This window comes from Oncorhynchus nerka, linkage group LG18 (genome assembly GCF_034236695.1).
Source record: "Oncorhynchus nerka isolate Pitt River linkage group LG18, Oner_Uvic_2.0, whole genome shotgun sequence".
Lineage (NCBI taxonomy): Eukaryota > Metazoa > Chordata > Actinopteri > Salmoniformes > Salmonidae > Oncorhynchus > Oncorhynchus nerka.
Window position 1 is genome coordinate 28,356,079 of NC_088413.1, and position 25,523 is coordinate 28,381,601.

The following is a 25,523-nucleotide window of genomic DNA, read 5'->3' on the forward strand; positions in this document are numbered from 1 at the left end:
TATGTGACTCTATCTGCCTATTACTATGCAAATCAATGCTCTTCTCCTTCCTGAATGGTATTTCATAATGTAGAATTATCTGACAGGGCAGCTGGAGAGACCAACCTTGTGTTTTAGAGATTGGCTCAACTCCAGCAGGAATGAATTTGCTTTCCCAGCCCAGCACAGATGTAGGGAGCTGTAGCAGTTTGGTGGGCTCCCTCCCTCCCTCCCTCCCTCCCTCCCTAAATAAAACAATAATAAAAACCAGGGCTTCTAACCAAGTACCGAGTCATAATTCTGCAAAGACCGGTGATAAATTAGAACAGCTTGTCAAGGTTGTCACCGGGGTAAATTAGCAGGAGACTCGTGTGAACCGTAAAACTGCTGCTTCATTTGCCAATTTCAGCTTTGTCGAGGCGGCTATTAACATGCAGATTTCCTGAATTGTTTATTAGGCCGGCTGAAGCTGGAGTGGCTCTTTTAAACGCTGATTTACTTTACGACTCAGCACAGAGGTAGGAGGTAAAGCAGGCTATGTGTTTGAGGCTGGCTGGCTGGCTGGCTGGCTAGCTGGATGGACAGCTGGCTAGCTGGCTGGAAGGCTGGCTGGCTTGGCAGTGTGACACACAGCAGGGAGCAGGTTGACTTTCCAGATGTAGGAAGACGTGATTAAAGATATCAGTTTTAGATTGTGACATTTAGCCTATCACAGAGTCACTATATTCAAACATACCAAATACCAACACATGTAGCTAGCTCTACATCAAATGCATAAGCTACACGTGGAGATGAAACACGCACGATGTCTCTGATGTATTGAATTTCGATCCCACTGGGGTCTTTGTCAGGACAGGTCAAGAAAGGTCTGGTCTGATGTATTAAAAAACATGGAGGCTAATACAGTCCCTGGTATTTTGTGTATTATCTTTCCTCAGCTGCAAGACGAAGCTGTACCTGGAGAACCTTCCCAACACCAGCATCATCATCCCCTTCCACAATGAGGGCTGGTCGTCCCTGCTGAGGACCATCCACAGCATCTCCTACCGCACCCCAGACCACCTCATCGCTGAGATCATACTGGTGGACGACTACAGTGACAGAGGTAGGATACCTGGTTAACTGTTACGCTGCTGTCTGTGTTGGTGGTCAGGGTTCTTACACCACACCCTGCTCAGTGACTGTGGTAGGACCCTGGTTAAACTACAGTTATTATAGTATGGTGCTGGTAGGACCCTGGTTAAACTACAGTTATTACAGTATGGTGCTGGTAGGACCCTGGTTAAACTACAGTTATTATAGTATGGTGCTGGTAGGACCCTGGTTAAACTACAGTTATTACAGTATGGTGCTGGTAGGACCCTGGTTATACTACAGTTATTACAGTATGGTGCTGGTAGGACCCTGGTTATACTACAGTTATTACAGTATGGTGCTGGTAGGACCCTGGTTAAACTACAGTTATTACAGTATGGTGCTGGTAGGACCCTGGTTATACTACAGTTATTACAGTATGGTGCTGGTAGGACCCTGGTTATACTACAGTTATTACAGTATGGTGCTGGTAGGACCCTGGTTAAACTACAGTTATTACAGTATGGTGCTGGTAGGACCCTGGTTATACTACAGTTATTACAGTATGGTGCTGGTAGGACCCTGGTTATACTACAGTTATTACAGTATGGTGCTGGTAGGACCCTGGTTATACTACAGTTATTACAGTATGGTGCTGGTAGGACCCTGGTTAAACTACAGTTATTACAGTATGTTGCTGGTAGGACCCTGGTTAAACTACAGTTATTACAGTATGTTACTGGTAGGACCCTGGTTAAACTACAGTTATTACAGTATAGAGGTCGACCGATTTATGATTTTTCAACACCGATACCGATAGAAATTATTGGAGGACAAATACCGATTAATCGGCGGATGAAAAAAAATGTATTTGTAATAATGACAATTACAACAATACTGAATTAACACTTATTTTAACTTAATATAATACATCAATACATCAATAAAATCAATTTAGCCTCAAGTATGAAACATGTTCAATTTGGTTTAAATAATGCAAAAACAAAGTGTTGGAGAAGAAAGTAAAAGTGCAATATGTGCTATGTAAGAAAGCTAACGTTTCAGTTCCTTGCTCAGAACATGAGAACATATGAAAGCTGGTGGTTCCTTTTAACATGAGTCTTCAATATTCCCAGGTAAGAAGTTTTAGGTTGTAGTTATTATAGGACTATTTCCCTCTATACCATTTGTATTTCATTAACCTTTGACTATTGGATGTTCTTATAGGCACTTTAGTATTGCCAGTGTAACAGTATAGCCTCCGTCCCTCTCCTCGCTGGGCTCGAACCAGCCACACAACGACAACAGCCACAACATCGAAGCAGTGTTACCCATGCAGAGCAGGGGAAACAACCACGCCAAGGCTCAGAGCGAGTGAAGTTTGAAACGCTATTAGCACGCGCTAATTAGCCAGCCATTTCACTTCGGTCACACCAGCCTCATCTCGGCAGTTGATAGGTTTGAAGTCATAAACAGCGCAATGCTTGACGCACAACGAAGAGCTGCTGGCAAAACGCACGAAAGTGCTGTTTGACTGAATGTTTACGTGCCTACTTCTGCCTACCACCACTCAGTCAGATACTTAGATACTTGTATGCTTGTATGCTCAGTCAGATTCTATGCAACACAGGACACGCTAGATAATATCTAGTAATATCATCAACTAGTGATTATGATTTATTGTTTTTAATACGATAAGTTTAATGCTAGCTAGCAACTTACCTTGGCTTACTGCATTTGCGTAACAGGCAGTCTCCTTGTGGAGTGCAACGAGAGAGAGGCAGGTCGTTATTGCGTTGGACTAGAAGGGTTGCAAGATTGGATCCCCCGAGCTGACAAGGTGAAAATCTGTCTTTCTGCCCCTGAATGAGGCAGTTAACCCACCGTTCCTAGGCCGTCATTGAAAATAAGAATGTGTTCTTAACTGATTTGCCTAGTTAAATAAAGGATAAATAAAGGTGTAAAAAACACACAAAAAACGGCAAATCGGTGCCCAAAAATACAGATTTCCGATTGTTATGAAAACTTGAAATCGGCCCTAATTAATCGGTCGACCTCTATTACAGTATGGTGCTCTATGTATCAGGTAGGACCCTGATTAAATCAAATCAAATAAAATTGTATTGGTCACGTACACATACTGTATTTAGCAGATGCTATTGTGGGTGTAGCGAAATGCTTGTGTTCCTAGCTCCAACAGTATGGCGTTGGTGGGTATGGGGCACTGCACTAGTTCCATTACCCCTACCAACTAATAGAATCTCACTTTGATTCATCTCTGTTAGTGTATGTTTTTGGTGTCCACAACCCTGGATGTTGCCTCTGGGGGTCTTTGCCTTGAGGATAACCCTGTGTGTGAAGCTAGTGTGAGCCATACTCATTTGTGTCAACCTCTCATCCGTCTATGGTCAGGTAGTTTGGTTTGGGAGGAGTTGGGTTTTGCTCCCCAGCCAGCTGGTTGCCCTGTTGGCCGTTGCCCTCTTTCTCTCCTGTGGTTCTGTGGATGTTGTGCAGAGAAACAGATTCACTTCCTATAGTGGTGTGGCTGCTTGCCTCAGGGGGAGGGAGATAGAACGTATGCATTCAGTAGCCAGACCACTGTGGCCAGACAGGGTCAGTCGTTGTGTACTGTATGCTCCCCCGCAGTGTTGAGACAATCCACTGGAACTCTCAGTCCACTGGCCTTCAGAGACAGACACACACCCTTCCGAGACAGACAGACACACACACACACACACGCACACACACACAGAGAAGACTCACCACACCACCGGGCTTAGCCCGGATCATTCCACATTCCGTATTCCGCCTCTGGAAGCCCATGCATATATTCACATAATTGAGGTATTTTTATATTGTTTTAGCGGGCAAAGAGCAACAGCACAAACAACCTCTTGGTGGATGGACTTTAGAGTGTGTGTTCTTCATTTGCATCAGGTGATGATTCAGCCTATTGGGGAATTCACTGGTTGTTTAAAGGAGCGATGCACAGTTGCTACATCCATTTTGGACTTGGAATTCATTCTTGAAGAAGTATGTCTTGTACATAAATGGCTGATGAGTTTAGTTCAACTGTCGTATCCCATCAGCACCCAAAATATCAGCTTGTTTCACTCCAATGTTTGTAAACAACCTAAATGTAAACAAACACAGTATGGGCTCAAAACATGGTCAAAACTCATTTTGATATCATGGATGGTCAATCCTGGCATTTAGCTCTGTTTATGAATTTGAAAGTGGTTACATTTCTCCAGCCCCGTCCCCCAGCTTTTTACCAAAAACAGTGATGGGGTGCCAGCTTTGTTGTCGTTTCAACTGCTGAGTTCCCCTATGACGTTTGTAGCGTTTATGTTAAAGCTGTGCACTTTCATATTTTGAGTCCTTGGTCACAGTTCATCCATGTAAACACTCTCTGTTGGTTGCTGTAGGCCTGTCTGTTCTGTTTACATACTGAGTCAGGTGAATGTGTGGAAATGGGTCATTTGGGTTCTGTGTGTGTGTAAATGGCAGCGTTGGCCAAGGTTTTGTGTGTGTGTGTGGGATCAGTGTTAGAGCTGGCAGATTCTCAGTGAGTTGAGGCTCTCTGGGACCATAGTCCTCACGGTGGGACACCAGATGGGCACAGCTGCTGCTCTACCCTACAGCTGAATCTATCCCCCAAGGTGTGTGTGTGTGTGTGTGTGTGTGTGTGTGTGTGTGTGTGTGCTTGCCTGCGTTTGATGTGCTAATGTTATTGTCACTGGCCATATTATATTGTTGAATTATTCTCCCATCTTACAACCACACTTCAATAGTACCTAAACTGGTCAGCTGTGTAATGCATGCCAGATATCCTGGCGACACATCCCAGGACTGCGTTCACCCCCGTCATGTTCTGGTGTGTCACACAGAGGAGCTAGGCACGTTCTGGTGTGTTGCACACAGCAGCTAGAAAGAGTGGCCTCTTTGTGCCTGTGGAGGACAATTCTCCAGCGGAAATATCTATGAACAGATTTTTCACCTGAAGCGAAAATAACAATACGCTCTGCTGACAGAATAGCTACATTTGAAACCAAACCTTCTGAGAAATAATTTGGCAATGTATAATTATGAGTCATAATGATAATAACTCTCCATCTGTTGCTCGAATGATATATAATGAAATCAACCTTTATTGTCTGATGCCACATTCATAACCCTCTGGCACGGTTGTAATTCCCAGTTGTTGGGTAAATACCAGTTGGATGCAGTCACGTGCTTTGTACTCGTTGAGAAACACTGATTGGCTAAAGGCCAACACGCTGCATCACCCATAAACTAAAAGTACAGCTACCATGCTTGTAAACAAATTATAATGCTCAAAAACCATATTAATAGATTGCTTTTTATAAACAATGTTTTGTTGTTGTATTTGCCTGCCAAAAATGCAGTTATCGAGGTTATTTCCTTACTAGGTGACATCAGAGGTCAGCATGTGGGAGAAGTTGGAGCTCAGGGATGATAGACAAGCTTCCCACTAGTAATTACCAGTTGGAGGGGCGTTCAAGTGGATCTTTCCCAGCTGAATGTGGTAAATACCACCTTCCCACTTTTTGTGAACACAGCATTAGTCACCTACTGTACCTGTGAACATATCCTATCTATGAAGTGTCAGTGGAAAACTATGATTATGTTGCATAAGTATACCAATCAGTTGGCTACATAGTTTATATGGATGGGCATTAGAAATGATTTCACTATTCAAATAATATGAAGGTGGAGTGGGACCAGGGGACTTACCTAGGATGGAGAGTGCACCAGAGGAGGGGTCTGCAGCGGTGCGGAGGCCACCAGAGGCGAGAGACGGTGATGAGGCCAACAGAGCAGCGCCTGGGGAGGGGTGCTCAATGGTGGCAGTGCAGAGGGAGGATTGTAGTGCAGTGGGAGGTGAGATACAAGTGGATCAGGAATTCAGTGGGGCCTTTGGGGATACGTGTTTACATTTTGTGAACTTAAACGTCCGAAGCCTACTACCGAAGATAGATGAGATATGTCTGTTGGTTCGCAAATCAGAGGTGGGTGTCTTATGTTTCACAGAGACAGAAAGGATCGGAATTGGAATTGGTGGGGGGGGGGGGGGGGATATGTGCGTTTGTAAGATCGGACATGGCTTATAACGTCAGATCGGATGTAAGCGTTGATCTGGAGATTGTCAGGCTGGATATCTGCCTTCCCAAAACCAAGCCGATTTTATTGGGGGTGTGTTACAGGCCGCCCAATCAGAATGCATTCTATGTAGGTCTTGAAATTGTGTTGTCAAACTGTAATGATTCCCTGGTGAAGGAAATAATTTTCTTAGGGGATTTCAATATCGGATGCCTTCAAAAAGGCAAACCCAACTCACAATGTATTTATGCACTTCTGTAGATCACTTGCCCTGACCCAAATGATAAAAGATCCCACCACGGTATGGGAAACAGTGCAAAGTACAATTGACTTAATATTGGTATCTGATAAATCCAAAATATTGCAGAGTGGAGTAATAGTATATGGAATCAGTGATCATTTTATAATATTTTGCACAAGGAGGGTTTTTAAAGATATATTATAGTGTCACAAAACTGTTAGAATCAGAGGACTCAAAAAATACTGTGTTGAAATGTTTAGGGAGCAAGTTGGTAAAATTGACTGGTCACCAGTGCTGTATAGTGTTGGGGTAGACAGTGCCTGGGAAGCCTTTAAATGTAGATTCCTTGATGTGGTGAATGTGATGGCTCCCATTAGATGGGTCAGGGTAAAGCAGAGATCTAGCCCTTGGTTTAATCATGAGATTCTAGAATCTCTTCTAGCAAGGAATAAGGCCTTGATGACATTTAAGAACTCTCAAGAGCAGCCTGATTCTCTCCTAAATTAACGTCACAGAAATTAAGCACAGAGCAGGATGGATGAAGCACAGAGCAGGATGGATGAATCACAGAGCAGGATGGATGAAACATAGAGCAGGATGGATGAAGCACAGAGCAGGATGGATGAAGCACAGAGCAGGATGGATGAAGCACAGAGCAGGATGGATGAAACACAGAGCAGGATGGATGAAGCACAGAGCAGGATGGATGAAACATAGAGCAGGATGGATGAAGCACAGAGCAGGATTGATGAAGCACAGAGCAGGATGGATGACGCACAGAGCAGGATGGATGAAGCACAGAGCAGGATTGATGAAGCACAGAGCAGGATAGATGAAGCACAGAGCAGGATGGATGAAGCACAGAGCAGGATGGATGAAGCACAGAGCAGGATGGATGAAGCACAGAGCAGGATGGATGAAGCACAGAGCAGGATGGATGAAACACAGAGCAGGATGGATGAAGCACAGAGCAGGATTGATGAAGCACAGAGCAGGATGGATGACGCACAGAGCAGGATGGATGAAGCACAGAGCAGGATTGATGAAGCACAGAGCAGGATGGATGAAGCACAGAGCAGGATGGATGAAGCACAGAGCAGGATGGATGAAGCACAGAGCAGGATGGATGAAGCACACAGCAGGATGGATGAAGCATAGAGCAGGATGGATGAAGCACAGAGCAGAATGGATGAAACACAGAGCAGGATGATGGAGGACAGAACAGGATGGATGAAGCACAGAGCAGGATGGATGAAGCACAGAGCAGGATGGATGAAGCATAGAGCAGGATGGATGAAGCACAGAGCAGGATGGATGAAGCACAGAGCAGGATGGATGAAGCACAGAGCAGGATGGATGAAGCACAGAGCAGGATGGATGAAGCACAGAGCAGGATGGATGAAGCACAGAGCAGGATGGATGAAGCTAAGAGGGGTTACTTTGCTGATAAAATAATTGAGAACTTAAATGACCCTAAAAAGCTTTGGAAAAAGCTAGGCTGTAGTAGTACTACCAAAAACAAACTAAACAGTATTGGACTGAACATCAGGGGGGAGATTGTTTAAGAAAAAGCAGAGGTTGCCAATGAATTCAACTATTTTTGTTACTTCTGTTGCCAGCAAGCTGGTTAGAAAGCTACCCACCAGTTCTGGTATGAATGGAAACGACCAAGTCAATAAGTATTATGCCGAGTTACGGGTTCAGCCAAACTCTTGCAAAGGTGGCAACAGCCAAAATAGCAGAGCTTAAATGCTCCAAAGCCACAGGCCTGGATAATATTCCTGCAAGGTTTCTTATAGATTCTGCTGAGGAAATTGGCCCATGTATTACGCATATCGTTAATCGTTCTCTTGAACAAGGCACATTTCCCAGGGACATGAAACACACTAAAGTTATACCTCTGTGAAGAAGGGGATAAAGTCTGACCCTGGGAATTATAGGCCTGAATCTCAATCAATCAATCAAATGTATTTATAAAGCCTTTCTTACATCAGCTGATGTCACAAAGTGCTGTACAGAAACCCAGCCTAAAACCCCAAACAGCAAGCAATGCAGATGTAGAAGCAGGTGATACAGTTAACCGATACAGTTAACCACTGTCTCCTCATCTCCAAACTGGAGGCACTGGGGTTAAGCAGTATCCCTCTAGGCTGGGTAAAGTCATTTTTATCAGGTAGGGAGCAAATATTACAGGTTAATAGTTCACTGTCTCAGGCAAAACCAATGAGTTGTGGCGTTCTGCAGGGGAGCGTGCTTGGACCTTTACTGTTTTGACTGTATATTAGCAATATGAAAGATGCTTGTTCTTGCCGTCTTTTCCTTTATGCGGATGACTCTACACTTCTGGTGTCTCACAAGAGTAAAACTAAGTTGGAGAGCTTACTAACATTAGCAAATGGCTCGGAGATAATAAGGTATGTCTACACTTAGGTAATACTGAAGCAATTATTTTTGGATCCAGACCTAAATTGAGTAGGTCCTTTGAAATCAGAGTGGAGTTAGGGGGGAGGTGCTGACTACTAAAACCTCTGTTAGCTACCTGGGATGCATCCTTGATGGAAGATCGGGAGGTGTGAGCATGGCCACTAAAGTGCTAGGGAAGGTAAATGCCAGGACTACATTTTTGCCTAGAAAGTCCAAGCTGCTTGATAAGGACTCCATGAAAGTGATAGCCACTGCCCTCATTCAATGCCACTTTGACTACACTAGTACTTCCTGGTTTGGGGGCTTATCTAAACTTATGACGCTTAGGTTAAGATAGCCCAGAATAAGCTGATCAGGGTAGTATTGAAATGAATCCATGTACACACATAGGCAGGGGCTGCTTTCAGGAACTCAACTGGTTGCCTGTTGAGGGTGTCCCAGATTAGACTGGGTTTGGTTTACACAAGTATTTATGGTTCTGTGCCCAGATGTCTAACTGATTACCTTCCCAGTGCACACAATCACTTTCCTGGTGCACACAATCACAGCACCAGATTAGGTGTTGCTGATGTGTGCTTATACAAATCAAATCAAATCACAGGTTCAGGAGTAATGCTGGGAAAGGTACTTTCTTGTATACTGGCGCTCAGAGTGTAATGAGTTGCTTCTTCCCATAAAAACGATGTCCTCTCTGGGCAGCTTTAAAAATAAAGTAAAAAACGGTTTATCTTCTGTCCCCATATGAATGACCCCTATGATGTACCTCTGTAAATCACGTCACTCAAAATGACGTAAAATGCCACAACAGCAGACAGTACAGTGGTTTTCAGGGTGCTATTCCGGTATTTGTTGGCTAGGGGTGGCAGGTCGACTGGCGGGTAGGAGCGTTGGACCAGTAACCGAAAGGTTGCTGGATCGAATCCCTGGGCTGACAAGGTAAAAATCTGTTGTTCTGCCCCTGAGCAAGGCAGTTAACCCACTGTTCCCCGGGCGTCGATGATGTGGATGTTGATTAAGGCAGCCCTCCGCACCTCTCTGAGTCAGAGGGGTTGGGTTAAATGCGGAAGACACATTTCAGTTGAATGCATTCAGTTGTACAACTGACTAGGTTCCCCCTTTCCCTAACAGTAGCCTCAGCTAACAGCAATAGTGAATATATCTGATGTTTGCCATCATAGAACTGAATCTGTTTCAGCAAAAAGTTTTCTGGTGAGTGTTTTGCTTTGATCTGTGTCAGGTCTTGTGAACCCTCCGTTGATGCGCGCCTGCAGACCATTTGAAGTGGGGAAATAGCATACTGTTGTCAGGGCTCACCGGAGGGCTATGATAGTAAAATGCCTTTTCACGTGAAACGCAACCCATAACCCATAACCCATGAGAGAGACAAATGAGCTTTTAAATAAAACAATTACTTTGTGCATCCTCAGACCTGTAGGCTACATTTAAAAGTCAGGCCAATTCATTTATCAGGATCATTAATGGGTATCTCCAAAGAATTGGCAATATAAAAAGGTAAAACAAAGGAAAAATGCACATAGTTGGCTGTCATTTTAGCTGCTTGTTGTGATTGTGTGTTAGTTTTAGTTGGCTAGTTAGCTACAGTAGCAAAGGAGAAGTAACTTTAGTCTAGCTATCCTCAGTGCTTAATTTGTCAATCGGGAAGTGCTGGAACATAAAGTGAGCACGAGAGGGGGGTGACCTGGGCTGCTCTGAGGTACCAGAACGCATGAAAAATATAACCATCTTTATAATAAAGCATTGCATGCATATCATCACATTTCTGTAGTGGCATGGGGAACAATGTTAGTGGCATAGAGTCTGGGAAAATGTTTGTCTTTTAAAACGCATTTCATTTGACTGGAGACTTTGGTATAATCTTTTTTAATGCCGAGTTCAAAACAACTAGGAACTCGCAACTAGGAAATCTCAGAATTCCGACTTCAGTGCGTTCAAGACAACTGGGAACTCTGGAAAAACTAGCTCCAATTTGTCAAATTTGTTTTGAATAGTCATCTAACTCGGAATTCCAAGTCAGGAACTCTGGCCTCTTTCTAGAGCTCCGACCTGAAGATCACTGACATCATGATTTCAACTCGAGTTCCCAATTGTCTTAAAATCACCATAATACCACACAGTTGATCGAAATGAGAGGCTACTTTGACAAATAACAACTGAAAATCTGAGATCAATAAAAGCTAACTTGTCTTGAATCCATCAATAGGTATTGTAGGCTACAAATTATAGTCCCAGAAATGATTTCCAGTTCCACTGACTCACCCAATGACACAACTAGTAATGGCCTATGCGCTCGTGCCAGAAGCCTCTCTCTCCTGTTTTACTTTGTAAAATACTTGGAAGTTGATCAAGTATTTTGGGAGCCTACAGCATAGAGTCTTCTCTTTTCAGCAGGAGCCATTTGCTTTCCAACCTGTTTTGTCTGTATGCTGTTTGTTCACTGACAGATTTGCCACGTGTTCCAGACTGTAGGCTATGCCTTGTTATTGGGATACACTCCACAGCTAGGCAATTTTAAAATACGACGCTATTGATCCTCTGTGGCAAAATTATAGGCTTTCTAGTGTAGTAGGCTATTCTGAGTTATTTCATTTATTTCTGAACAAACAGCATTAACTCTATAATTTTGGCAAATGTATATAAATTCATCAGTGCTGCTGCAGCTCCTCCAGATCCCTTCGCACGGTTATGATTCTATAAGGAAATACATGATGCAACACTGGGGAGATGAGAATTGCAGGCCCATGTCTATCAGAGCAGAGAGAGGGAGATAAATCATAGGAACGGAATGTCATTGTAGTTCTGAGAGAGATACGGGGGGGCGCAACTCGAAATAAATACATTTTATTGCTTTTATTTGAATTTTGACATTGCAAAAAGCGGCCAAATAGGTTCATTTCTTTTGTCTGATAACCCCCCCCCCCCCCTAAAGGGCTGTTTCCCTTGGCTTCGCCTCGGGCCTAAGAACAGCCCTTAGTCGGGAGTTATCACACGATAATCCCCAGGTCCTCATGCCTTATTGCTTAAAAACTGGTGTGCTGCTTGTTCATTTTATTGTCTATACATATGTACTGTTGCTTCAAATGTGCATGTTTTACCCTGTATTAGGGGTACACCTAGTCCAATTATCCTGGTACCTGCAATGTGTAAACCAACCAATCGGAGACCTGTTGGCAAGGACTCAGCTGAATTGTGTCCAAAGGTCTTCACCTTGGCAGAACTCAAGAGTTTCCCCTCTCTCTGAGCTCAGACCCCCTCTGACACCTTGGGGGGGAAAAAAATCACCTGTCACTCCTGAAGTGTCACCTCCCGCGGTCACCGTGGAGATATCCAGGAAGTCACTCACAGCATGGAGCTGTCACCACCGCTTTATCTCCACGGCAACATTTAAGGGCAAAGATCCAATTCCCATCAATCACGCTGCAACCGCCCCCCCAAAAATGTGATGTGCGAGATAAGAGAGAGAGGTGTTTTTATTGGAATAGACTGACTGACTGACAGTGTCATTTCTGCAGCTCTCAAACAAGAGGGGTTGGAAAATGGAATATGTATTAGATTCTACCGCTCAAAGCATCAAAGATGACAGTTGTTTCGAATGTATTCTACCTGAATGACAGACTCAATGAGATCGGTAGGAATCTCAGAACATGAATTTGTTGCTGTCTAACTTTAGACAAATTAGAAATATGACAGGGCATGCCAGGTTAGGAAACACTAAGCTGAAAGCTAAATGTTCACAGTAAATACCAAATAGCCTAAATTAAAACTTGAAAGTGCTTTGAAGTTTTTAAAAGAACAATCCTTAGCTAAATGGAAGGCCCTGCAAAAACATCCAGCTGTGTATTGTGTGTGCTTTGTAAATGTTTCCTTTTATAGTTAAGCCAAATCACCATCCTCCCTCCACAGGCAGTAACATACACACACACAGAGAGAGAGAGAGAGCCCCACACACACACACACACACACACACACACACACACACACACACACACACACACACACTTCAGCTAAAAGTCTTTAGAAAGGAAAGCTGTTCTTGTGAAAGATACCCTGAGAAGCAATGTGTAATGGTTATCTCTAAATTAACCACTGCTGGGCACTCATTAAAACATGGACGCAAATTGAATTCACTCCACAGAATTTAATGAATCATGAAATGCCCCCTCATTCAGTGTCATTTAGCTAGAACTGTGATGGCACTCTGTTAGGCACTTTTTCTCTTTTTCTTCTATGTATTATGCAAAGGTGTGCTAATTGCAAAAATAATATGTTTCGCATTGAGAAAAGGATGAATGCATGTGGCAATGCTAAGTACACAAGCCACCAAATCCAGAACACATTTCTCGAGAGCTGAGATGGTACAAAGTGAAATAATAAGAGAAGTAAAGGAAAGTCAAGTTTTCAATGTAATTGCAGATGAAACCAACGATTTTAAGAAAAAATAACACTACTATTACACAGGGCCATCCACAAAAGCTTTTTACACTTTCAGTCAGCTAAAAGCTTAGATGCAGCAGGTCTCACAAAAATGATTATTGATTGCCTTGAAAAACATGGTCTGGACTACAGCAATGATCTTGTGGGGCAAGGCTACGACGGTGCATCCATCATGAGCGGAAAGCATTCTGGTGTGACTGCACGGATTAAAAACAGTGCAAGTTTAGCATTTTATGTGCACTGTATTGCACATAGTTTGAATTTGGTTCTAGTCGATGCTGTAAAGTCAGTGCCTGAGGTAGTTAACTTTTTTGCTCTCCTGCAGAAGCTTTATAACTTTGTATCTGGCTCATATGCTCATCTCAAGTGGCTTGCAGTTCAGAAAGAGCTGTATCCACAGCAGCACCCCAGGGAACTACGGAGACTTACGGATGTAAGGTGGGCATGCAGATACATGGCATGCCGTAATCTGAGGGACAGGCTTCCTGCAGTTCTGAGAGTGCTACAGGCTATTACACTTGAAAATAGTGGTGATGGATCAGTGGAGGCAAGGGGCCTTCTTTCTCAGATAGATTTACATTTGGTTACCTTTTGTAAAGTGCTTGTTGATGCCAAATATCTTTCTGACATGCTCCAATCAAGCTCTCTTGACCTAGCAAGGGCTGTGTAACTTGGGTCAAACATTTCGGATAGCCTTCCACAAGCTTCCCACAATAAGTTGGGTAAATTTTGTTGGGTAAATTTTGGCCCATTCCTCCTGACAGATCTGGTGTAACCAAGTCAGGTTTGTAGGCCTCCTTGCTCGCACACACTTTTTCAGTTCTGCCCACACATTTTCTATTGGATTGAGGTCAGGGCTTTGTGATGGCCACTCCAATACCTTAACTTTGTTGTTCTTGAGCCATTGTGTCACAACTTTGGAAGTATGCTTGGGGTCGTTGTCCATTTGGAAGACCCATTTGCGACCAAGCTTTAACTTCCTGACTGATGTCTTGAAATATTGCTTCAATATATCCACATCATTTTCCTCTCTCATGCTACCATCTATTTTGTGAAGTGCACCAGTCCCTTCTGCAGCAAAGCACCCCCACAACATGATGCTGCCACCCCCGTGCTTCACGGTTGGGATGGTGTTATTCGACCTGCAAGCCTCCCCCCTTTTCCTCCAAACATAATGATGGTCATTATGGCCAAACAGTTCTATTTTTGTTTCATCAGACCAGGGTACATTTCTCCAAAAAGTACAATCTTTGTCTGGCTTTTTTTATGCCATTTTTGGAGCTGTGGCTTCTTCCTTGCTGAGCGGCCTTTCAGGTTATGTCGATATAGGACTCGTTTTACTGTGGATAGAGATACTTTTGTACCTGTTTCCTCCAGCATCTTCACAATGTCCTTTGCTTTTGTTCTGGGATTGATTTGCACTTTTCACACCAAAGTACGTTCATCTCTAGGAGACAGAACGCGTCTCCTTCCTGAGCGGTATGACGGCTGCGTGGTCCCATGGTGTTTATACCCGCATACTATTGTTTGTACAGATGAACATGGTACCTTCAGGCGTTTGGAAATTGCTCCCAAGGATGAACCAGACTTGTGGAGGTCTACAATGTTTTATCTGAGGTCTGATTTCTTTTGATTTTCCCATGATGTCAAGCAAAGAGGCACTGAGTTTGAAGGTAGGCCTTGAAATACATCCACAGGTACACCTCCAATGACTCAAATGATGTCAATTAGCCTATCAGAAGCTTCTAAAGCCATGACATAATTTTCTGGAATTTCCCAAGCTGTATAAGGCACAGTCAACTTAGTGTATGTAAACTTCTGACCCACTGGAATTGTAATACAGTGAATTATAAGTAAAATAATCTGTCTGTAAACAATTGTTGGAAAAATTAGTTGTGTCATGTAAAGTAGATGTCCTAACCGACTTGCCTAAACTATAGTTTGTTAACAAGAAATTTGTGGAGTGGTTTTAAGTTTTAATGACTTCATCCTAAGTGTATGTCAACTTCCGGCTTCAACTGTATATAAGCATAAATATGATATTGTATGTTTGTAATATTGATGGGCACCAAAATGATTTATATTTTTCATGTCCGTTTCTGCATGATACCTGGTATGTCAAATTGCAGTGTGTTTTTTTGTAAATGTACTTTTTAGTAAATAAACTATGCAATTTCTGTAACACACACATGCTATCTTATCTCCTTGGTGCTTGAGCTTTATTTTCAACATTTGTTTGGGATGTTCAACACTTATAGACCCAGATTATGTATTCATGAAAACAGAGTGACCCAAGTCTCTCCAGTATGTGAGTACTCTGTGTGTGTGTGTGTGCGTGCGTGAGAGAGAGAGAGAGAGAGAGAGAGAGAGAGAGAGAGAGAGAGAGAGAGAGAAAGAAATTGAGCTGCAGTTCTGACTATTCATAGTGTGTTAAAGAATTCTAGTGAAGTAACCCTTTTGGACCACACTATCTACCACATTGAAGAACTCCGGGTTAAAGTGAATTATCACTTCTACCTCTAATCAGCAATCATAGGTAGAGCTGGGCGATATGGCCAAAATCTCATATCCCGATATAGGTCATTTCATATCCCGATATAGGTCATTTCATATCCCGATATAGGTCATTTCATATCCCGATATAGGTCATTTCATATCCCGATAACGATACATATCACAATATACACAAAATGCCCACATGTAAAGGCCTATTTCTTGTTGAATTATACTCAACTAATAAAAGGTACTACTCATATTTGATTATTTCTCCTTTTATTTAGAACCTTTGTGCAAATGTTCAATTAAGCATTTAACAAAATATACAATATTAATGCATAAAATCTAAAAAGGTCAATAGAAAACACTTTAACTATAGTTGGAAACAAAATAAATATAGGCCTAAAATATAGCTTCTTGCAAGCCTCTTGCAACGTCTGATTAGTTTTTTTTTTTGAGCACTCAACTGTACTTTTTTGGGTCTCATCCGTAGACTCTCTGCTGTTTCACATGATTCTTGCATAGGTGATAAAACAGGTTAGTGGTGTTTGAGCATGTTGTTGGGACCGGCCTGTGGCATATTTTGCAGGGGACGGCTTTCTGGTCCGTGTCAGACTTTTCATACCCAAACCACGTCCATGCGACCGAAGTAGCCCCTCTTTTAGTTACGGTCTCCGTGCTCTGTGTCACGTTCACTCTCCTCCATGTGAAAATATTGCCGTGAAGAGTGTGATTTGCGACACAACAAAATAAACGATAGAGCATAATATGAAACGATAGACGCTTTTCTATCATCACACAACATATATCGTCATATCGCCCAGCCCTAATCATAGGACTCATTCATGCCCCTTAGGTGCAAGGTTAGGGTAACACACACATCTTCTGTCATGGTCTATGGACCCCCTGATGTAACCTTGGCCACCCCATATATAAAACTCTAGTTCCACCACTGCCTTTACGCTCCTGGAGTTGCTAGGCTACACCAACGGTCGGCAACCTTTTCCATTTGGAGGGCCAATTTATCTTACCATTCCTACTGATCTGTGTGCCTGTTATGATTTTGATACGCACATTTTTGTGGTTAGAGTTTCATTTAATTTATGATAGTCTTGGTATATCAAAATCATTGTCTGTGGTTAATGACACAAATCTAAAAGTAACTTTTATTGCCATTGCCAAAACATATTCTGGGCCCTCAGAGTTTCCCGTGCCAGTGAGCTGGGGACAGACACAGCTGTAGGTTATTTGTGCAAGGGAGAAGAACTAATCAGGCATTTTATGACTGGAAGCTTTACATTTTTCCTTTTAATGCCGAGTGGTTATCGAAAGGGAGAGAGCTGGAAATATTTGCATTCTCAATTGAGTCTAAATACAGACTTTGTTTACTTGCTGTTTTGAGGTCCATTAGTGGTGATATGTTGAGACAATCAAAGATACTTTTATACATCCCCAAATGGGCATATTTATAGGCCTACATTTGCACGCAGGCCAGGTAGACTAGTCCTACTTCTATATGTGTAATCAGGTGCGAGTCCTTACTCAACAAAGACGATTAATAAATTGACAAAAACTTATCTCACAAGTGTAGCATAGGTTGTGAGTTCTGCAAACAACGTGTCCACTCAGACAATGAAAATGGTAAACAACTGTAATAATAATATATTGAATGCATTAACAGAAATTACCGGCCTGTTGACTAAATGGGGTCAGCCCTAGATACATTATACAATAATCCTTAATTACATTGAAACTAGTAATTAGAGGTCTTACTTCACTTGGTTGTTTGATGATGAGGTAGCCTAGCCTTAACGGTGACTGTATGTGAGCTTAATGGATTATCAAAATATAGTATTTGAAAGGCAGACATTTTAATGGGTGAGGAATAGGTGATTATTATAAACCATCCTTGAAGCAGAACTGCTCGATATCTGATGGGCCAGCCTCAATTTGGCTATATTGTAAAAATTCAAGAAAACAAAAATGTTATTTTCAGTCCTCGTTTAAGGTTAGGGTTAGGCATTAGAGTTAGCAGTGTGGTTAAGGTTAGGGTCAGGTTTTAAATCAGATTTTATGACTTTATGGCTGTGCCAGCTAGTGACCACTCCGCAGAGCTGCCTCCAGAACAACATTCATGACGAAAAACGCTAACCTGCGAAACACAAGCCTGCACTTTAGATTTCATCCCCAATTATCTTCTCTAACCCTCCCCATAGATCCAACTGACGCCTTGTCTCAACAGATGCTAGTGATGGAAGTCCTGGAGGCACTTAAAGCCAATGGTGTGTAGCAAAAAATACAGAAATGTAATTCTCTGTTGCCTTTTGGGAGAGCTGAGTGGTGAGGGGTCACGGCAGCTCAGCGGTAGAGTTGTTTTAGCTTTTGGCTAAAGCTACGGTCTGGGATTTGTGGATGTGGGATTTACCTTTAGGGAGCTATATTTGGGGGTAATTACTGAACATTTTTACTCTGCCTTTTGGATAAACCAAAACAGGCTTTATGAGATTGGAAGCCAACAGGGAGCCCTTGAGACCACAAATGCACTCATGAACACACACACACACAAACACTCTCTCTCTCTCTCTCTCTCTCTCTCTCTCTCTCTCTCTCTCTCTCTCTCTCCCCTACTCTCTCTCTCTCTCACACACACAAACACACACACTCTCTCTACACACACTCCCTCCCTCCCTCTCTCTCTCTCACACACAGTCTAGCACGCCGTATCAGACTGACAATGAATAATTACCACCTGTTCGGTTCTGTGTGTGACGAGAGAACAGAGAATGAATGCAAGCTAAACATGTTCTCTGCCAATTCAGAAGGGCGTGTCCTTGGAATATTATAGAATGATTCATTTATCCACTGTCCTGTATATCAATCACATGTAGAACGTTACTTTACTTTACTGAAGTTTCCCCTGGAAGTCTCCATTCCATATTCAGACATTCAAACAAGGAAAATCTCTGACATAAAATGACATGAGCAGCCACTTTAATTAAGGGCTGTATAATAATTCGAATTTCACTTTTCCCAGAAAACCTCGACACGGTTACAGTTAGTTTCAATTGAAATGAAATCAAACACCCCTTTTAAAAGTTGTTTTGGGAGTGTTCTGACTTCTACCATGTACAATTCTGAAACATCTGGTTGATTTATCTGGTGTGTTGCATTGAATCTAGAATGACTCCAGAAGAATGCAATTAAATGACCGAATTGTGTGATCATCTGTGATTTAGATGGAATTGACCCCTTCGGCTATAGAGGTGTCAGTCAACCCCAAATGTACAGGTATCTACTGTATCTTGTCTACTACATTTGGGGTCAATACCTAATATAATAATAAATGCCATGTAGCAGACGCTTTTATCGAAAGAAACTAAAGCCCTATTGATACAGGATTAGTTTTACTGGGGGAGGTTGGGTAATGTAATTATGTACACAAGCACAAAACACCACATCTGTGATTTTAGTCCTGTCTGAATCTGTCTGTAATTTTTACGTGTCAGGAGAGTAATAATTCCAGACAGAATAAACTACTGTTTTTGTCAAACTCCAAAATCTTCTGATAATACTAGTCCCGTGTGAATTCACATCCCTGTGTTATGAGAGAAATGTCTGCGTTTGACAGGTGTTTGATCGCGGTTTGAGCAAGAAAGCAATAACTGATCTGATCAATTGAATGAAGTGCTGCGTAAAGCCCATATATGAATGACCTACATGTATCAACTTTCACAGTGAATTCTTTTGTTGACATGTTTTGTGCGGATTAATTGAATATTGCCAAATGCATCAGCAAAAAAATATTGTGCCTATAAAATGCAACGCTTGCTGTTAATCGATCTCCAAGCAGCAGCAAACTGACCTAAACATTTGGAAAGGAAGTCAACTTTAAAATATATATATATACATATAAAATCCTGTCCAAATCGTCATCTGGAATAACAGACATTCTGGAGTAATAATTACATAACCAACATTGTCTAGGAGTACTAGTCCTGTGCAAATAGGGCTTTACAGTCATGCGTGCATACATTTCATGTACAGATGGTCCCGGGAATCAAACCCACTACCTGGGCGTTGCAAGCACCATGCTCTACCAACTGAGCTACAGAGGACCTGTATTTCTTCCCTAACAAGACAGGTGGGTTTAGGACCCCTCTTTAACGTTACATGGTAATTATCTAAGCTAATTAAGACCTCTGAACGGTGTTGTAAATCGCCTTAAAATGCCTCGATTACGGTACCGTAGCAATACATAGAATCAAGGTAAGAGGAAGATCCATTGTCTTGAGACTTATACTGCACAGGACGCGTCTAATGTAGACTAAGCTTTTTGGGCTCAGGATCAGCTTTAAGGATCAATGTGAAGTAAGCCAAATCAAAGCTATGTCCTTGTTTTATTTGGCCAGACTAATTGCAGCGACTGAAATATGTTAATTCAACCCGGGCTCCATTGATCTGTCTACTGTACACTGAGTGGACAAAACATGAAGAACATGGATTGTGTATGTGTGCCGTTCAGAGGGTGGATGGGCAAGACAAAATATTTTGAATAGGGTATGGTAGTAGGTGCCAGGCGCACTGGTTGGAGTGTGTCAAGAACTGCAATGCTGCTGTTTTGTTTTACACTCAATAGTTTCCGTGTGTATCAAGAATGGTCCATCACCAAAAGGACATCCAGCCAACTTCACACAACTGTGGGAAGCATTGGAGTCAATATGAGCCAGCATCCCTGTGGAACCCTTTGGACACCTTGTAGAGTCCATGCCCCGATGGAGTGAGGCTGTTCTGAGGGCCATCGGGAGGGGGTTGCAACTTAATATTAGGAAGGTGTTCTTAATGTTATGTCCACTCAGTGTACAGTATGTGTTGCCTTAACATATTTAAAATATACGCTCTTCATGGTTTCTGATACATTAACCCTTATCAAACATACCCTTTCTTTAAAAAGAAACTTAAGTGACAATGTAGCGTTCACCATTCGGTATAATTATAGTTTTTCTGTCTCCATGAGATTGTACAGGGAACACTTCAGGACCCGCATCAAAAGCTTTTGAGTATGGCTCGGGAGTCCCTCTCTCTCATGGTCAAAAAAACTAATTTCAGGTCCACATGGCACTACGCTTCAACAGGACATTCCAACTCACACAGTAGCCCACTGTATTCATAATGGATTGTGAACACCATTGTCTGGTACAAGTGCTTTGTAAAGTGGAGTAGTAACCGGTGTGTCACAGGGGCCAGGGATAAAACCTCACTTCAGGCCAGCGATGGCCCATTGACTTAGGCTCGCTGTGATCTCGAACTGTGGGGGCAGAAACCGGACCGGGCTCAACCTGCTGAGATGATTTGAGATAAGACGAAGATGGATCCAGGGCCATCCAGAGTCAGATGCCATTGGCCAGTATTTCTGCTGCCTCTGCAAGGCTGTGTTTCTTGGGGTTGGGAGAATAAGCCACACACTCCTTTCCTGGGAGAGTGGATGGATATGGGATTGATTGGAGCAGGCAAAAGAGAGAGTGATGTACACTTTGTCCCTGCCACCCGCCCGCTTACCGGCTTCTCCCAAACCGACCAGCTTTTCTTCCTTCGGCAAAAACGATTAAGGCAAAATCAATCGTCTTGTCCGCGTCCTCCAGGCGTGCCTGTCGATACTCATAAGCGGCCAACTTTACTGTTGAAGTTAAGCGAGAGAGAGAGTCCTTCCGGAATGTGTCACTTGTCAGTGAAACTTCCTCTGGCAGATATTGGCTGCCTGCATCACTCTCTCGTTCTGCACGTCAATAGCAGATAAATGGAAGCCTCATTGAAGCATCTTCAGCTGAATTTGCCTTAGCAAATAATATGAATCATTTATACGCAGTATAATACCAAAGTACTGTTACGTAAGTTCTTGGAAGGACTTGAAATGTTCCTGTGTATTATGTGGTTTTTAGTACTTCTTCCAGACACATCATGAAGCTGTCTGTGATATTCAGAGTGTTTCCTTTGTGTGTGTGTCTGTGTATGTGTGTGCGTGCGCATGCGTTTGTTTTCTTTCTGGCTCAGAGATAGAGGGCGGAGGCAGGTCACAGAATCTATTAAATGATGAGAATTCTCCATCAGTTCTGAGAGCCACAGTGATGTCTTTCTTTCTGAAGTTCTCATTTTGGCATTGTATTGAATCACACAACCCCACATCATTTTTATTTTCACTCAAGACGGATTTCTAATACAGTATCTATCAGAAGAACACACACACACACACACACACACACACACACACACACACACACACACACACACACACACACACACACACACACACTGTATGATGTTTATATGGAGTAGCCTCTCTATCCTCTCTTCTAAGTCCTCTATACACTGTAGAGTTAGCTGGTGGTGTGTGTGCATGTGTGTGTGTCTACACGCAAGTGTGTATGCGTCCAATGTGTGGGAGTGTGTGTGTCAGGGTCAACCTTGCCAACCTTGCCATTATATCTTAATAGGAGAATGCCAACCAGCCCTGCTTAGACTGGCTACGTCCCAGGTCCCTCCAAGGATAATGTTATCTCTCTGGCCCACCTTGACCACACTGCAGATCAAAGACCTACTGCTCTGGGCAACAAGGCAAGAGATCAGACACATACCCTGCCTGCACCCTAAATAGCACCCTATTCTCCACATAATGTACTACTTTTGACCAGTGCCCTATGCAGACCTTGTCAAACGTAGTGCACTACATTGGGGAAAGGGCTCAATTTTGGTTGTACCCTTCTGTCTTGTTCTCGGTCTGCCCCATTTGATTTAGCACACTAAATAGACCCACTTTGTTTTAATTCATTTGTCTCAATATATGCTCAACGAAATGATTATTCTCAGACAACGCGGGTTAAACACTTTGTATTCTGATAAGGTGGCCTGTTGACTTGGCAACCAGACCCCCAGTTCTAATTTCTGAGATCCAAACAAAAACACACCAACCGAACGAACCAACAAACGCTCAATTCATCCCTAGCTACTTAACTTCCCAAACCAGACCCCCCCCACCCCACCCCATTCACCACTGCCTCTGTCTGAGATCCCAACAGAAACAACACAGCCCTAATTGCTGAAGTCGAGTTAACTCCATCCAAAGTTGCTTTGCCTCTCCATGACGCTGACAGCCAGGATCTTTTGTCAGTACCAGGTAATGAAAGGTAAAGGTCAATGAAAGAAGCTGTCTTGGTTCCGTAGCTCCGGAGCTGTATTTCTCCCCAGGGGACTGTCTGGAGTCTCTGGCTGCCCTCCTGGCCCTCTGCTCAGCATAACTCTCAACCTTAATACACACGCTCACCGACTCCACATGACCACATCCTTAAGAGAGGTGTCCTCCGTGATTGATGGCCGTGCTCTTGGCCGAGCCATCGCTCATTTTGGACACCCGAGACGACCGGTTTGAGCTACCCTCCCCGAACCTTACACACACACACACACACACACACACACACACACACACACACACACACACACACACACACACACACACACACACACACATACTCTGTCACCGTCGCTGCTGTCTCCATCCCCGACAAATGATCCCAGACTATGGCTCGCAGATGAGCTACTCTCTCTGATGAAGATGATGCACGACAGTCCCTGGCTTCCGTCCTCAAACTTCAGTTAACAACATCACCAAAGTCATTAGGTTTAGACAGGACAGCATATTAGTCACTTCATTCAGGAGCAATGAGCTTGTACTTTGTGACCTATTGTAGACCTGGTTCACAGGTTAGTTTCTTGGTACTGAACCCCTTTGACTCCCTGTCTGTTTGACAGGTTATGGAGAAGTCTACGTAAGTCCCTGTTTTTAGATATATTTGTCCCCACCTAATTAGACTTGAACCATTTTCTCGGTGTTTCTCTGTCTTCCATTATCCCCACGGAACTTTAAAGTGTGTCGTCGGTGGGGGTAGTTACCATGGAAATTAGCCTGGAAACACTTCCAAATGGCACTGCAATTAATCAATCATTACGGGCACATTTCCCGCTTTTTTATTTGCATCATTACCAGAAGTCCTACCTCTGTCAGCCGTGCCAGCGTGCCGTGAATGTAAGTGGATTCTAAATATAGCCCTGGGCTCGTTAGTGAAGCACTACGCCGTGCTCTAGGTACTGTAGCATGCTACTGTACATTATAACAGGCTTCTATGAAACGAATAGAGAATGTCGTACCTGCTCTTACAGCCTTTAGAGGGCACTTACTGTACAACTATGGACTTGGGGTTACTGCCCTTAATAGATAGAACACTGCTGTCTGTACATTATCATATAGGCTTCTATGGACATCACAGAGAATGTCTCCTGCTCATAGAGCCTTTGGAAAGCACCTACTGTTCGCTGTACATGCTTAGCTCTACATGTAGCTGGACTATGGACTGGAGTATGTGGACTTGACACTGTACTGTTTTTCCCAGTTGATTAGTCTTGGATCTACCCATATGTAAAATGTATGCACGTATGACTAAAGATCCCATGAAAATGTGTTCTCAGCCAACTTACCTGGTGAAATAAGGGTAAAAAAAAATATATATTTTTTTACCCTTATTTCACCAGGTAAGTTGGCTGAGAACACATTTTCATTTACAGCAACGACCTGGGGAATAGTTACAGGGGAGAGGAGGGGGGATGAATGAGCCAATTGCAAGCTGGAAGTGATTAGGTGGCCATGATGGTATGAGGGCCCCAGATTGGGAATTTAGCCAGGACACCGATAAGCCAGGACACCGATACTCTTACAGTGAGTGCCATGGGATCTTTAGTGACCACAGAGAGCCACGACACCCATTTAAAGTCTCATCCAAAAGACAGCATCCTACACAGGGCAATGTCCCCAATCACTGCCCTGGATCATTGGGATATTATTATTATTTGTTTTTCATACAACTGAAAGGTTGCTGGGCTATACAGTATATCAGGGATATTCAACTCTTACCCTACGAGGTCCAGAGCCTGCTGATTTTATTTTCAACCTTGATAATTAATTGCGTCCACCTGGTGTCCCAGGTCTAAATCAGTCCCTGATTAGAGGGGAACAATGAAAACAAGCAGTGGAACTGACTCCAAGGTCCAGGTTTGAGTTTGAGGGCAGTATATGATGCTGCTGAACCTGTTTCCATCACAGCGAAAATCCAATAATGAAAAGCTGTGTGTGATAACACTGTACTGATGAGACTTGGATCTAACTGCTTCGTTTCCAATGAGGAGCTGTGTGATACAGCAGCTCATCCAGCTCCATTCAGTCAGTAGTGATCTGATCCTCCAGCAGGCCTGATAACCTGACGACCAGACCCCAGAACAGAGCACTTTTATCAGCCTGGCTTAAGACAGATAACCCCCTCCTCTCCTCCTCCTCCTTCCTCTCCCCCTTCTCTTCATCCTAACGAGATTGGACCTCCTCTATCACTCTATAAATGAGGATTGGTTATCTCGCTGAGAGCAGTCAGACTAGAGGGAGAACATTGCAATTATCATATCACCGCTGTGGATCGATTCCCCAATCCTTTACAAAAATACAGGGGTGGAAGTATACGCCCAGACAAACTGAAGCTTTCCTGTTCTGTCATTTTCTATTTTCTTGTCCGCGACCATTCACTTCAATTGTCAGGGTGTTCAATTCAACACTGTCATAGCCCTTTTATTTAGTGGGGGTATAATGTCAATTGTTGGAACATTGTAATAGATTTCTTTTGGCGGCTAAATTACTGCTATT

At 43.0% G+C, this 25,523-nt stretch overlaps 1 protein-coding gene across 1 annotated transcript in view; it reads left to right on the top strand.

Moving 5' to 3' along the window:
• Positions 1-25,523, top strand: part of LOC115145615 (polypeptide N-acetylgalactosaminyltransferase-like 6) — a 249,431-nt gene that overhangs the window by 65,422 nt on the left and 158,486 nt on the right. The window contains exon 5 of the mRNA XM_065003262.1: positions 918-1,084. Coding sequence (XP_064859334.1) covers positions 918-1,084 — 167 coding nt within the window. The remainder of the gene's footprint in view (positions 1-917; positions 1,085-25,523) is intronic.